This window comes from Nothoprocta perdicaria, unplaced genomic scaffold (genome assembly GCF_003342845.1).
Source record: "Nothoprocta perdicaria isolate Ctin4 unplaced genomic scaffold, notPer1 scaffold_5, whole genome shotgun sequence".
Lineage (NCBI taxonomy): Eukaryota > Metazoa > Chordata > Aves > Tinamiformes > Tinamidae > Nothoprocta > Nothoprocta perdicaria.
Window position 1 is genome coordinate 9,407,880 of NW_020455754.1, and position 12,734 is coordinate 9,420,613.

A 12,734-nucleotide genomic window follows, 5' to 3' on the forward strand; every position below is an offset into this window, starting at 1 on the left:
CGGCCGAGCTGCAGGGCCGCCTGGCCGCGCTCGAGGCCGCCGGCCCCGCCGCGCTGCTCGCCGCGCTCCAGCCCCGCGTCGAGCAGCTCTGCCGCGAGGTGAGTGGCGGCGCCCGCGCTGCTCCTGCTGCCCTTCATACCTGTCGGCGCTTTCCCTGTGCGGTGTGGGCGCATGTCCTTCCCCGCATCCCTCCGTGAAGTGCGGGAGCTTCTGGAACCGTTAAAGCCATCCCGGCGGCAAGTAACGCGAGCTGAGGAGCCCGCAGCGCGTCCCGCGCCGGGAAAGTGCTTAAAAGTGCTTAAAAGTTACCTCCGTCCGGGCGTCCCGGCGTGCGGGGGGGCCGGGGTGCCCTCGGGAGCGGAGCGCGGCCCCCCGGTGCCGGGATGTCCCCCGGGGCATCGCCCCGCGCGGCAGGTAGGGACGGTGCCCGCGGAGCCCCCGCTCCGGGCTGCAGCGTTCTGGGCTGTTTCCCCAGGGCTCCGCGCTGAGGGTTTCTGCTGCTTGCAGAGCAGTTACCCACGTATGGCGCTTTGTCCTGATCTACACCGAGGCTTTGCAGAAAGATACACTTGACCCCAAAGTTGTGGTTTTTCCCCCAGGCTCTGGCCCTTCGGGGTTTCTTGGCTCTGAGCTCGGGCCGCTTCGCCCGCTCGGTTCCGAGAGCCGCTGGCCTGCAGCGCCGGGCGGCCCGGCTCGCGGCCGGGCGAGCCGTGAGCGTCCCGATACCAGCTGGATAAACCATCCTGCTGTTAATGCTGCCGCTGCATTAACGGCCTCCACGGCGCGGGGCGATCCCGCAGGCTCCATGCCACAATCCGCGTTCACGTGCAGTGCCCTCCAGCCGGGAGCGCCGCTGCGGACGGAGGGTCGGGATGCGAGAGGGGCAGGATGTGTCGGGAAGAGCGGCGCCTTGGTGCCCGTTTGCTATGGGACGGTGGTGGCGAGGGGCTTGCTGCCCCGAAAACACGGCCGTGCCACTGGGCTTGCACAAGAGTGCCGTTCAAATACGTGTTTTTAATGCACACGCTGAATACCAGAACAGAGGGGTGCTGCTAAGCCATGCTCACAAAATGCAGCTAACTTCTTTGCTCCGGTCGGGAATTAGCCTGCCAGTCATTGCCCCAGCCCTGTTCCAATTACTGCAGTAAATGCGCCTGGAAACGGGGATGGTTTCTGTGGCACTGCCTAAGGTCATGTGCAGCCTCTTGCTGAGATTTAGTTAAGTGTGGACAGCTTGTTTTGCACTGTGGATGCTCAGATGGAGATTGTGCAGGGGAAAAACGAAGCAAAACCACATAATTTGGTCTCTAACGCAAGAGTGAGCTTGTTGAAACGTTCAGAGCAACCAAACTCTTGTCAATACCGAAAGCAAAGTTTGAAATGAGCGATGGATTCCAGGAATGCATATTAGTCATTGTGCTATCTATTAGTAGGTATTTCAAATGCACTTAACATATATGAAAGTTTCAAAAACATGTGTTTCTGAACCAAATTCCTTTCCATTGCAAAGACCTCTCACAAGCCGAGCAGCTTCTTTCTTTTCTGTGCTTCAATTTCTGTGGAGCAAGAGAATATTCCCATCAACAGGAACATCAGCTGGTGCCTGGGGTCAGTTTTTCTGCTCATTTCTGGTTTGTGTCTGTCTTTGAAGCTCGCCACAGTAACTCAGAAGTGAAACCAAAGCCCCCTGTGCTCCCTGGACACGACCCCGCGATGCTCCGTTCTTTGTCACTGCATCCAAAGCATCCATACGGTCCCCAACCTCGAGGTCTGCTGGCATAATTTCCCTGAGAAATGCACAGAAAAAGCAGTGAGCGCCATCCCCAAATGCTGCTTGCTGTTCCTTTTAATATTACTTAAATGCCTGGCAAATAAAAGGGGATAGGAAATAATAAAGGAAGGATAAATGTGTAGTTTAGGCAATAAAAGCCAGTTCGGACAACTAGGGCTTAATTCCTGGCCCTGTGACAGGCACCCGTCTAACTCTGCAGAAATTGCCCCGTTTCTTGTTGCAGGAGCTCATTTTTCCTGCGGGTTTCCCAGGAGCAGCGCGTGCCGCAGATCCCTGCTCCGACATATCCCCTCTCCAACATATTTTAGCGATGCGGTCGCGCCGTGGCAGTGTCTCCACTTGCTCCGCAGCGACTGCGCGGATCCGGCGCGCGCCGTTTTCCCACTGCCGTGAAAACGTCGATGGAGGATTATAGAAACACCCGGTTGTTGTAAACAAAGCTGGGGTGGTTTGTGCACAATGGGTTTATTGTCTGTATTGGCTGCAGAGTGTCCAGCTTAATCAGCTTCATGACAAGAAAAATTCAATGCGAGCGAGTATGCAGGGCTTGGTGAAGAGCCCGAGAGGGGAAGATGCCTTTGCTGCTGCTCCCGTGATGCTGCTGCCTGGGAAGAATGGACCCCCTTGCTGCCTTTGCCCCAGCACCTTCAGCAGTGCTTCAAAACAGGAGAAAAAAGGGAGTCACTGATATTCAAGCAGCAAAAGGCTGCCAGAAAAAAAGATCAACACTTACAGTGTAGAGAACTTTTGTTTCCCCAGTCCAAGGTATTTTTAGGTGCTTTTGGTCCTGCCCCGCTTTATCCAAGGGGAACTGCATGTTCTGCAGGAGGCAGGGGGATGACTCTGCTGTTTGTGCGGCCCCCGGGACTCCTTCTCGGCCAGGTGCGAGCCCACGCTGCTGCGCTAAGTGCTGCTCAGAAGCTCGTCCCAGCGGTGGGCAGAAATGCAGGGAACTCCAACAGCTGATAAAACTATTTAATCCCCAGGAAAAAGGGCCAGACGCTAATTCACAGGTAGCCTAATTCCTCAGGAGCCCTCAGTATTCAGACATTTGAACCCAGACTTAGTCCTCAGCGTTCAAGTCTGCATGCGCTGGCTTCGATAAGGACGTTGAATTCGCTCTCTTTGAAGTGCAGGGATGTGGACCAGAGCGATCAGGTGGTGATTTCTCTCTGGGCAGATCCCCCAGGTGAGAGGGAGGCTCCTGAGGGCTGGAATGGGCTCCCGGGCCCTCGCAGCTCCGCGGGGCGCCGTGCCTGGGGCACCCTGCACATCCCGCACCCCGCGCGTCCCAGCGGAGCCGTCTCCGGTGCCCCTGGGTGTCCCTGGGGATGTCGAGCGCCCCGTGCCCCTCGAGAGCCGTGGTGGCGGTGCCCGGGGGCTCCGGGCTCTCCCAGGAGCTTGTCCCCTCGGCTGGCTCCTGTCCCGACAGCGCCTCTGATTCCCGCTTCCCCGCAATGGCACCTGGCGCATCACTGTCCCCGGGGAGGCCGTCGCATGCAGACCCCTCGGAAAGCGCCGGTGCTCCCCGTAACGGGGGTTCTGAGCCCCAATTGCCCAGGTGGCACCCGCTGTGCGAGCGCAGCCCTGCTGCTCGGCGGCCAGCAGGCTGGACGCGGCTCCCTGTGCTGCTTGACCCACTCTCGTGGTCCCTCTTGCACCTGGGGACAGGCCAAGGGGTGCTGAGATCCCCGCTGGGGTCCGCGCCGCGCAGCAGACGCAGCCCGCGGCGCTTTTGGCGGGTGGCTTCCAAGGAGGTCCGAGGACTCCTCGCAGTCCGTGTGCAGGGGAGTCCTCACCTGCCCGGCGCGAGGGGCTTGGGCTCCAGCCACTCGCCAGGAAACTTCCGTCTCTGCTGCGCTACGTCGGCAAGAGGGACTTCCAGAAAGGGCAGGACGGGACAGGGTGCAGTGCCCAGCGCCCTGCCGGCCTTGCAGGACGTGCCCGAGGCCTTGGTGGTGTGCACGGGGTGCAGCGCCGGCTCTAAGTGCCTGTTTTTATTCCTCCTCTGCACAGAAGCTGGGCGAAGGATTAGCCAAGCTGCGCACGGCGAGAGAGGCCCCGTCGGACTGCATGTGCCCCCCAGGTAAGCGGAGGCGGCCGGGCTGCCCTGGGCAGTGCTGCTGAATCCTCTCCTATTTTATATATTCCTCTGTTTAAAGTAAAATATGCCACTAAGTGTATTTTTCCAAGCCGAAGCACTGCCTCGCGACTGAGGTTGTTAACTTGTGGCATTGCTTCGCTTTGGCCTGCGTGCGGATGAAGGAGCTTGAGGTTTGGATAAAGGAGGCGTTTGGCTACGAGAATAGAAGAGCAAATAGCTGTACCCAGTTGCGAGCGCTGGGTGTTGGGCCAAGGCAATTTAGAAGTAGTAACAAACTCACTGTGCCTCAATGTGAGTGTGATAATTGAAAGCTGCAGCTTACAGCTACAGCCCTGCCTGCTAGGAGGGTAGCGGCACGAAAGCTGCCATTGATTGTTTAAATTTAGTCTCGGAGTTTAATGAACTTCTTAACTGTCAAAACTTCCTGTTCTGCTTTGGAAGTGCATGCTCCTCGGAAACAGTAAACAGCTAGATTAGCCTGCAAAGGAATCCCATTTGTAGAAATACTGGTAAGTGCTCTGCTGTCGTGCTGCGTGGCATGAATGACTCTGCTCTGGTGCCCTTCAAACCTCTGCTCCTTTCTTTCCTGCAGAAGTGAAAGATGGGGAGAGGTTTGCGGTGCTCTGGTGGTTGAGGGTGCACGGGAGGGCTGCAGAGCAGCAGTTAGTTCCGTTTGGGTTTCAAGACACAAAGAAAAAATAGGATTTTCAGTGTTACATATGCAACCACCATAGAAAAGTGTGCAGGCTCACGTTTTCCTGATTTACTGGCTGCAGATCCTTCCAGAATACAGCTTGCAGTGTTACTCTGAATTCATGACATAAGAGACTGTTGCATGCAGCCTTAAAGGAAAAAAAATACATCCTTCTTAGTAACTCAGCAATGACCCTCTTAAATGAACTGCCACAATTGCCGTAGTGCCTACCAGCATCCACGTGCTGTGTGCCAAACTGCCCCGTAAGCAGACGAGATGACTGATACACAAATCAAGCTCATTTATGAGAATGCTGGTCCGAGTGAGTTTTCTTCCTCCGGAGAGAAGGCAAATACAGAGAACGACTTATTTCCCTGACTCTGCCCCCAATTTCCTGGCGATTAGTGACCCTGTATTTTATTCTCCCGCCTGCCTCTCTGCCCTTCCGCAGACCCTGGGGCTCTCGGGGTTGTAGCCCCTGCAGCCTGGGCACTGCTGGTGGGCCCCAGTGGTCAAGAGGCTTTTCCTCTTTTCTGCAGAAAGTAATTGAGATTTAAGAGGCTGCTTTGTGGTGCACCAAAGTCCCGATTCAGTTCTGGGTCAGCGCATCTGCTGCCTTTGAAAGGAGCGGGAAAGGGAGGAGGGACAACGGCCTCCACATGCTGCTGAAATGCTCGTTACACTCATTAGTAACGAATGTCAACGTAGTTGGGGAGCCTAAAGCGGGTGAAATGCTTTCCCTGTGGATAGGGAGCGAGGCGGCATCTGCGGCTGCCATCCCTCCATGGCAGCTCTCTTGCACGTGCTGCTGGACCCTGGCCCTGACCCTGTCGGGAAGCCTCTCAGCTCCTTCAGTGGGTAAATCGAGGGGAATTTGCCCACTTTTCTTTCTTTTTTTTCCTCAAGAAGACTGAATAGTCTCACAAACTAGTCAAACAGCCCAATCCAGGAACGCGCCCGTGGCAGCGTTGGTTGCTTCATTACCCCAGGGTGGTCCCTGTCTTGGCGCCCTGTTAGGAAAAGGGGAGAGACTTTCCTGCCTGGAAACTTTCCTCCCCAGCGCGCTTGGGGCTTGGGTTTTGCTTGGTTATAAGCAAGACCTCTTTTTGCCACGCACTGAGCTTGGGAGTTCTCTGCTGCTCTTACTTGAGCTTGTTTGGGGTTACTTTATTTATTTATATTTTCTTAACCGTGCTTTTGAGAGTGTCTCAGGGCAGGGTTCCCCGAGGCCGCGGGGATATCGCGAGCCACGGGGCTCCTCGGCCAGCAGAGGGGGCCCGGCTGGCTTGCCGTGCGCCAAGACGTCCGAATCCCGGGAAAACTAAATGGGAAAAGAGGAGCTGCGCCTTCTTCCCACCCCTTTTTCTTCATTTCCCTTATTTTCCCCGTTTCTTCCATTTCGCGGTGCTGCCGTTGGTCGGGGACACTTGTTCTCACATCATTTGTGGGGACCGTGGGCCGACGGGTGCCAGGAGGTGGGCGGAAAGCAAGGCCAGGGCCTTGTCCTTGTGGTCAGCAGCCTCTCGGTGTCTTTCCTCTTTTCATACAACTTCTCCCCCTCCTTATATCTTTAAGCATAGCCTTTTGAACGCCGAGGTGTGGAGAACCTGTTAAATGCAGCATTTGCCTTCTGGGAAGTCTTTGGGTCTGTAAAAAGGTCCCTCAAGACCTCGTGGTGCTGGTTTACGGCGTTATTAGAAGCACGAGAGCAAAATGCTCCCTTTTAAACCCAATGAAAGGGGTGAAGGAGGGGAAATGAAGTCCGAAGATCCACCTCATTCCCATGGAGGACCTGAGGGACGGAGATTTGCAGGCCCTGGCTTTGATATACGTATATATCATATATATGATATATGTATCTATCACAAACCAGCACTGAATGCTGAGTGTAGTAATCTGATGTTCCAGTTATTATGTGACAAATATTTCCCAATAATGGCTTGGCAAGGCCACTAGTAAAGCGGTGCTTCGTACCGCAGCACTGCAGATTGCTCCATTTCTGGTCAATTCAAACCATGTGGAGCATTGTGGCAGTGGGGCATTTAAAATCTTTCATATCTCTGCCGTCGGACGCTCCACTTTAATAATATTCATCTATTTTTAAATTTGTGCCCTTAACTTTAAACCTGTATTTTTTTTCCCACCTTTTTCCACCTCACTCGAAGTTTGGCACCGTGTTGTTCTGTGGTTCTTGGCTACTCGGCCGTTTTTACTGCTGTGAATGCTGCCCTCAGATGTGCCTTGCTATCTGCCTTGCTCCCCGCGCTGGCTCCCCAGGTAATTAGCACAACAGAATTTCCCTAATTGCTGCAGATCAAGGAGCAGAGGCCTCTGTTTGCTTTGTAGTCCTGACAAACGGCAGCTGCTCTCCAGCAGCCAAATGCGAGGCTCGAAATTCTCCTCCGCGGGCTCTTTGCTTCACACTCCTGCGCGATAGGAGCCCCTTATCACTGCCCTGTTCTCACATCCCCAGGATCTGGAGCTGCAGTCCTGCCTTTCCCAATCACCGTGAATTCTTCGGGATAATTAAACAGAATATCAAACGAAAGCAAATATTTCTCCTTTGAATTAGCTGCAATCTCTGCTTGGGAGTTGCTTTGCATAGCAGTCAACAGAAGTGTCTGAAGTGCTCCTTACTGTCACCTCAAGTGCTGTTTTTCTACTAATGGAAGCATTAAAACACAGTATTTTCCCGTAATTTCCGTGATTTATCTTAATGTTAAGATGAAGACCTTAACATTACTGTTTTTTTTCTTCTTTTTCTCCTAAGCCCACCTTACTTTCCTGTGAGATCCTTGTCCTCTTCCCATCCCTTACCAGTCATTTATTTTCAGAGGGATTTACTTTTTCCTTCTGACTTTGCTCATAGGAGGCTAGAACATTATTGCTAGTTATAGTATTAATACTATTTTTTCTGGTTTTATTTTTTTTAATATATATACAAACACAATCAGAATCCTTTCCTGCACAGAAAAGCCTTTGTTGGGAATAAAAAAGAGAGAGAGAAGAGAGAGAAAGAGAATCAGGAGTCAAGTGTGAAGCATCTAAATGTTACAGCTTTTGGAAAAATGCTGCTTGCATCTCTTTGAGCACAGAAATGACTGCGAGCTCCATCCCGTGAGCCCCTTCCCGGCCACGACTGCTCCATGCCCATGGATGTCAGCGGGTGTCTGGAGCGCTGTCCTTGCCCCACATGTGGGACCGGTGGGTCTGCTTCTCCCAGGAGATACCTGGAGCCATGGTGACCCCATAGGATTTAGGGGAAAATCCTGCTTTGGGGCAGAACTGGCAGAGCTGCTGAGTGCCAGGCTTGGTGCTGGTTTCAGACACATCCCGAGGAGCCTCAGCCAGGGCTTTAGGGAACTTTCTGTGCAGCTTCAGGACTAATCTCTGCGTCCCAGGGTGGTTTCCAAGAAGTGGTTGCAATAGATGGAAATAAATTGGAGGGAAAGCCCCAAATTGCTCTTGAACCTGGAGCCTGATTTAGAGATGTCCCTGGTTTATTTGCACCCGGGATAGCTTGGCAATGCTGCAGCAGCGGTCGTCGTGTCGTGCCAATGGCAGGGGGACGTGTGGAGTGACAGTTGTCAGCAACATCCTCCTGGAGGTGACATTTAAATGCTCGACGTGACAGGTATTTTCCTTGGGAACTCGCACTGGACTGGTGCTATTCCCAGAGCTGCCCACAACACTGGTGCAGAGTCAAAGGAGTTGGTACAGGGGCAGCTGGGCTCAGTTTTTGGCCTTCATAAAATCCCTGGCAATAGGTCCTGGCCACAACGTCTCCCTTTGAGGCCGCGGGCAGTGCTGTTTGTCCTGACGCTCTCTGGGGACGCGAATCCGCCGGCGCCGAGCGCTGCGCTCGGAGCTGGCCCTTCCGCAGCTGCCCTCGTCCCCAGGCCGCTTCGGCACAAACTAATTAAAAAGGGTGACATCAGTGGGAGGCGGGCTTGGACATTTATTTTTCCTGAGTCTGCCAAAGTTATTTTGAGTGTAATGAAAACTAGAAAAATAAACCCAATGACCGTCTCCTGTGCGAGTGGCTCTGGGGAACTTTATCACTGCCTTGATGTGCGAAGGCGCTGGTCAAGCCCAGGGCTATTTGCTGCCCACCCCTCCAGCTCTGCTTCACGCCAGATGAGGGTCGGAAGCAGTTTGGTGTAGTGGTCACGAACTGACTCCTCTGGGGCTTTCGCCCTGGGTCCCGCTTGTTTCCTCCTCTTCCTTACTCCTTACTCTTCCTTACTCCGTTTCTGGCTGTTCCATCGGTGTGTGCAGTGACTTGAGCAGCCGGTCGGTGAAAACAGGCTGCGTTTGGCTTGGATCTGCTGCAGCTTTATGCCACCCCAGTGTGCTGGTGAGGCTGTTGTTTCCGATCAGGGTGTGAGGGGATTAGAGAGTGTTTCAACCCCCTGTGCTTTAGGCCGATCTTATCGCTCATGCCATCCTGATAGAAGCAGGTTTTGGCACAGAGCTCTGGGCACAAGTGCTGTTGAGCAGTCGGCTATCACTGAAGTTTCTCTGCAGAGAGAGCTGCCCCATTTTCCTGCCACCAGGACGTTTCAGGTGTTTCATGACCTGCTGTGCATAAAGGCAGGCTGTGTACTCGGTGTGATCGCCTGAGCCTTGGGCACAACCGCAGCCGAACCAGAGGTGAGCAGCTCTATGACTGTATAAGCTGCACCTCTGCCTGCCCCTGTTGTGGATTATGCTTTGTTACTCAGTAGATGTTGTCTGAAATACCATTAACCTCTTCCAGGAGGTACCAGCCTAGATGAAGACTGGACCAGCAGCCCAGTCTGCCCAACCGACCTCTGCTTTTGTCTCCACTGAAGAAATCCTAGTCTACCATAAAGCCACATGTGGACAGAGGCTGAGGGATCACTGTGGTTCCCTCTTGTCCCTGCTCTACATCTTGTCCCAAATGCCAGCCAAGCGTAGGTGGTGCCAGCTGGAACCATGTCTAAGACTTTAGGCATTGTTTCAGGTCTAAAGCCATTAAAGATGTTGCAGAACTTGGGTTTTCTTTTTTTAAAGTGTGTCTCACAGCTCACTTGGAACAGGCAAAGAGTTTAAAGGAGGGAAGAATATAAATATAATCAAGAAATTGTGCTTGTTGTGTACAGGCACTGAAGGGTCCCCGAAGTTTGGGAAAAATCATGCCTCGCTCATGGCACGCTTGCATACCAGAGATGTGAACAGAACTCGGTTGCTGCAGGGCCTCTCATCTGCAGTGCTTGGTTGCTCGGTTGTGTTGCCATCTAAACGCATTTTTTATTCTCTGAAGAAGTGTTCTTTCATCCCTTAATCTGTGGCGGCAGGCTTTCATCAAAACGTTCCCACACCAGCTCCTTTCGGTATGAGAAACAGACCCCGGGGAATTGGGGTTACTCGTCTGTGTTGTGTCAGTGGGGCTGAGGTGGGCTGCGTTTGATCAAACCCATCAGCGTTTCCGTGTTTTACAACTGTCCCATTCCTCCTCCTCCATTGACGAGACTCTCGGGAAGTCGGCTGGACTGAACTAGCTGCTTAGTGGAGCCAGCAGCTTAGAGCAATGAGGCCGGATTTGCTTTTGCTGACGAGTTTCACGGTCTTAGCTGAAGCTGCAATAATCCAAGTGAGGGAGAATTCCACAAAGTGCTCCAAAAATCCTGCTTTTCTGCGAATAGTAGCTGATGACCTCAGTGTATCCAAACGTTTATCCTGAGCATTGGTGGGGGGCACAGTTTCCAAAGCCACTGCATTTAGTGTTGGCCCCTTCAAGAGCCTCTCATTGAAATGACCTTTCCATGCACACATGTAAGGTAAACTGGTTTTTGAGTGACGGGTCCTCATGGTAAATCAGGGCATGGAAAAGCAGTACAAGGGAACAGACTCGGTGCTGATCTTTTTTTAATTGCACCTGTCCTGCCATGGTAATCTAGACAGTAGGAATACTGGATTTCTTTCTTTTCAATAGACTAAAGAGTCTCATTTCCAACTGTGCCCTGGTAGTAGTCACAGCACTTTGTGTCCACTCTATGTCCGTTTTATTTCCAGGCCTGACAGAACGTGATCATCTCTTTGGGCTTGCTGTGCGCTCCAGGAACGGGCATGGTGGGCACAGCAATTTGCATGGACGCAGCCTTGCAGGTTGCAATCGCAGGGTTCAGTGACCTCATTAAACCTCCACCTGTTCTTCTGTTTGTCACCATCCCTCTTTGTTTTACCCTGTGACCGCATTTGCGCCGCTGCCAAGATTCCCCGTCACCCCGTGTTGGCGCAGGCTGCAGACCTCAGTGCTCCTCTTGGGTTTCATCCCCGCCACAGGACTGCAGCCCTCCTACCCTGCCTTTGCCTCCAGGAGCAGAACATCCCCAAAGTTACGTTGCTTTTCACCACCAAACGATTCATCCCCACCAGATGTTCTCCCCAGGCCAACCCCGTAACTCCGGAGCCTCTCCGTGCAATGCCAGGGCTCGCGGGAGGCAGCGCGCCGCGCGGTAGCCGGCCCTGTTACTGATTTTTCGTTTGTATGGCCTGTGATTGATGCTGGCGGCGTTGCTGGGATGAAGCAGGACCAGGGCAAGGTCAGGGGAACGCACGTGCTCAGCGTAAAGCTTTTCAGGACCGTTTGGCTGGGGAGGCTGGAGGTGGAGGTATGATGTATTAGAGCTACCCCATCAGCTGCAATTTATAGAAGTCTCTGGAGACTGGTGGGCTTTCGGCTGCTCCCTCTTCCTACATCAGTGTTGCGGGGCCCTCAAAAAATGTTTTGTTCAAAAGCCAAGAGTAACAGCACAATTTGGGAGTCTTGTTCTGATTTCTAGTGGTGGCTGCTCTTTCGGAAGAGCACAGAAATAAAGGAATGGAGGAGACTGGAGAGAGCAAGCTGCTATTTTAAACGATAATTTAACACCAGCACTTCACCTCTTTCTGCCAAATGAAGTTGATATCAGTGGAAAAGACCCTGTGGACATCTTTCAGAATTGAGGCCATACTGCATCTTGTTTGGGATAGAGATTTGGGGATGTGTTGGTTGCGTTTGATGCTTTTGTAGATGCTTCTGGCATACATTTCACTATTAAACTTGGTGGTTTATTTTTTTTATTGAAGATCTTGAAAAAGCCTGGCTTCTACCAGCTGGCTTTTATGATTTTGTTTGCAGCTGGCTTTTATGATTTTGTTTCTGAGGATGTCTGCGATGATGACAAGACGTGGAGGCCAAGAAAAGCCTTTGGCTGAGGATGATTGTGTAATCGTGTAATATAAATTACCTTTTCTCTTTTTCTCCCAGTAATTTTTCTTTTCTTCACTGCTTGGAGTAATTTTTACTTACAGAGGTAGCCCCACCTCAGATCAAACAGTGTCCAGGATGTGAAGCCCCGTCTGATCCGTCCGTACCTTGAGGCCAGCCGCTGTGTTTCGGTACAGCAGAGATGTGCGACGTGGCTCTGCAGGTCAAGCTGTTAAGACCAAGAGGTGACCATGGGATCCCCTGGCCCCACCGACGTGCGGCAGGAAGGTCTCTGTGCTCCCCGGCTCCAGGACGGTGCGGGAGCAGATCCAGCCCTTTGCTTGGGCCACCCAGACCGCTCAGGTCAAAGGGGAGGCGTCAGACAAAAACCAGGCTGCTGGTCTTGATGCTCTTTGGGTCAGGGGCGGGGGGCTGGAGACCAACTCACCCTCCCCGGGGAAGACCTGAGCTATGAAACAGGCTGCGATAGAGGTGGCTGAGCAGGGTTGTGACCTCCGACAGCGCAGGAAGGGCTCGGGCTCGGAGCTCGATTCCCTTAGCTGCTGCTTTGGAGTTTCACATCCAGAATCACGGAACAGCTGAGGTCAGAAGGGGCTTCTGGAGACTGGCTGGCCAAGCCCCTCGCTAAATCCTGCGTAGTTCATTGGAAGTCTCCTTTTGGGTTGGCTGGGACCATTTATACGCAGACTGCTCAGGTGGTGGACTTGGCTGCAGACCCACATGAAATGTCCCTTAGGTACCTGCGAGAAGTCCCCTGCCTCTCGCTTTGCTTCTGGTCTCTCTGTAGGCAACTCGCAGCATGTGGAGCGTGGTGGCCTGCTCTGCTGCAAGGACCTCAGCAAAGCGTTTGAGTTGAGTTTCAGTTGCCTCTAACCCGAACCCATGCATTTCTTAGCACCCTATAGAG

The 12,734-nt window shown here is 53.0% G+C and overlaps 1 protein-coding gene across 1 annotated transcript in view; it reads left to right on the forward strand.

Annotated features, from left to right (window-relative positions):
- The window catches only part of COL23A1 (collagen type XXIII alpha 1 chain), a 142,955-nt gene that overhangs the window by 635 nt on the left and 129,586 nt on the right, over window positions 1-12,734 (forward strand). The window contains exons 2-3 of the mRNA XM_026047547.1: window positions 9-98; window positions 3,809-3,878. Coding sequence (XP_025903332.1) covers window positions 9-98; window positions 3,809-3,878 — 160 coding nt within the window. The remainder of the gene's footprint in view (window positions 1-8; window positions 99-3,808; window positions 3,879-12,734) is intronic.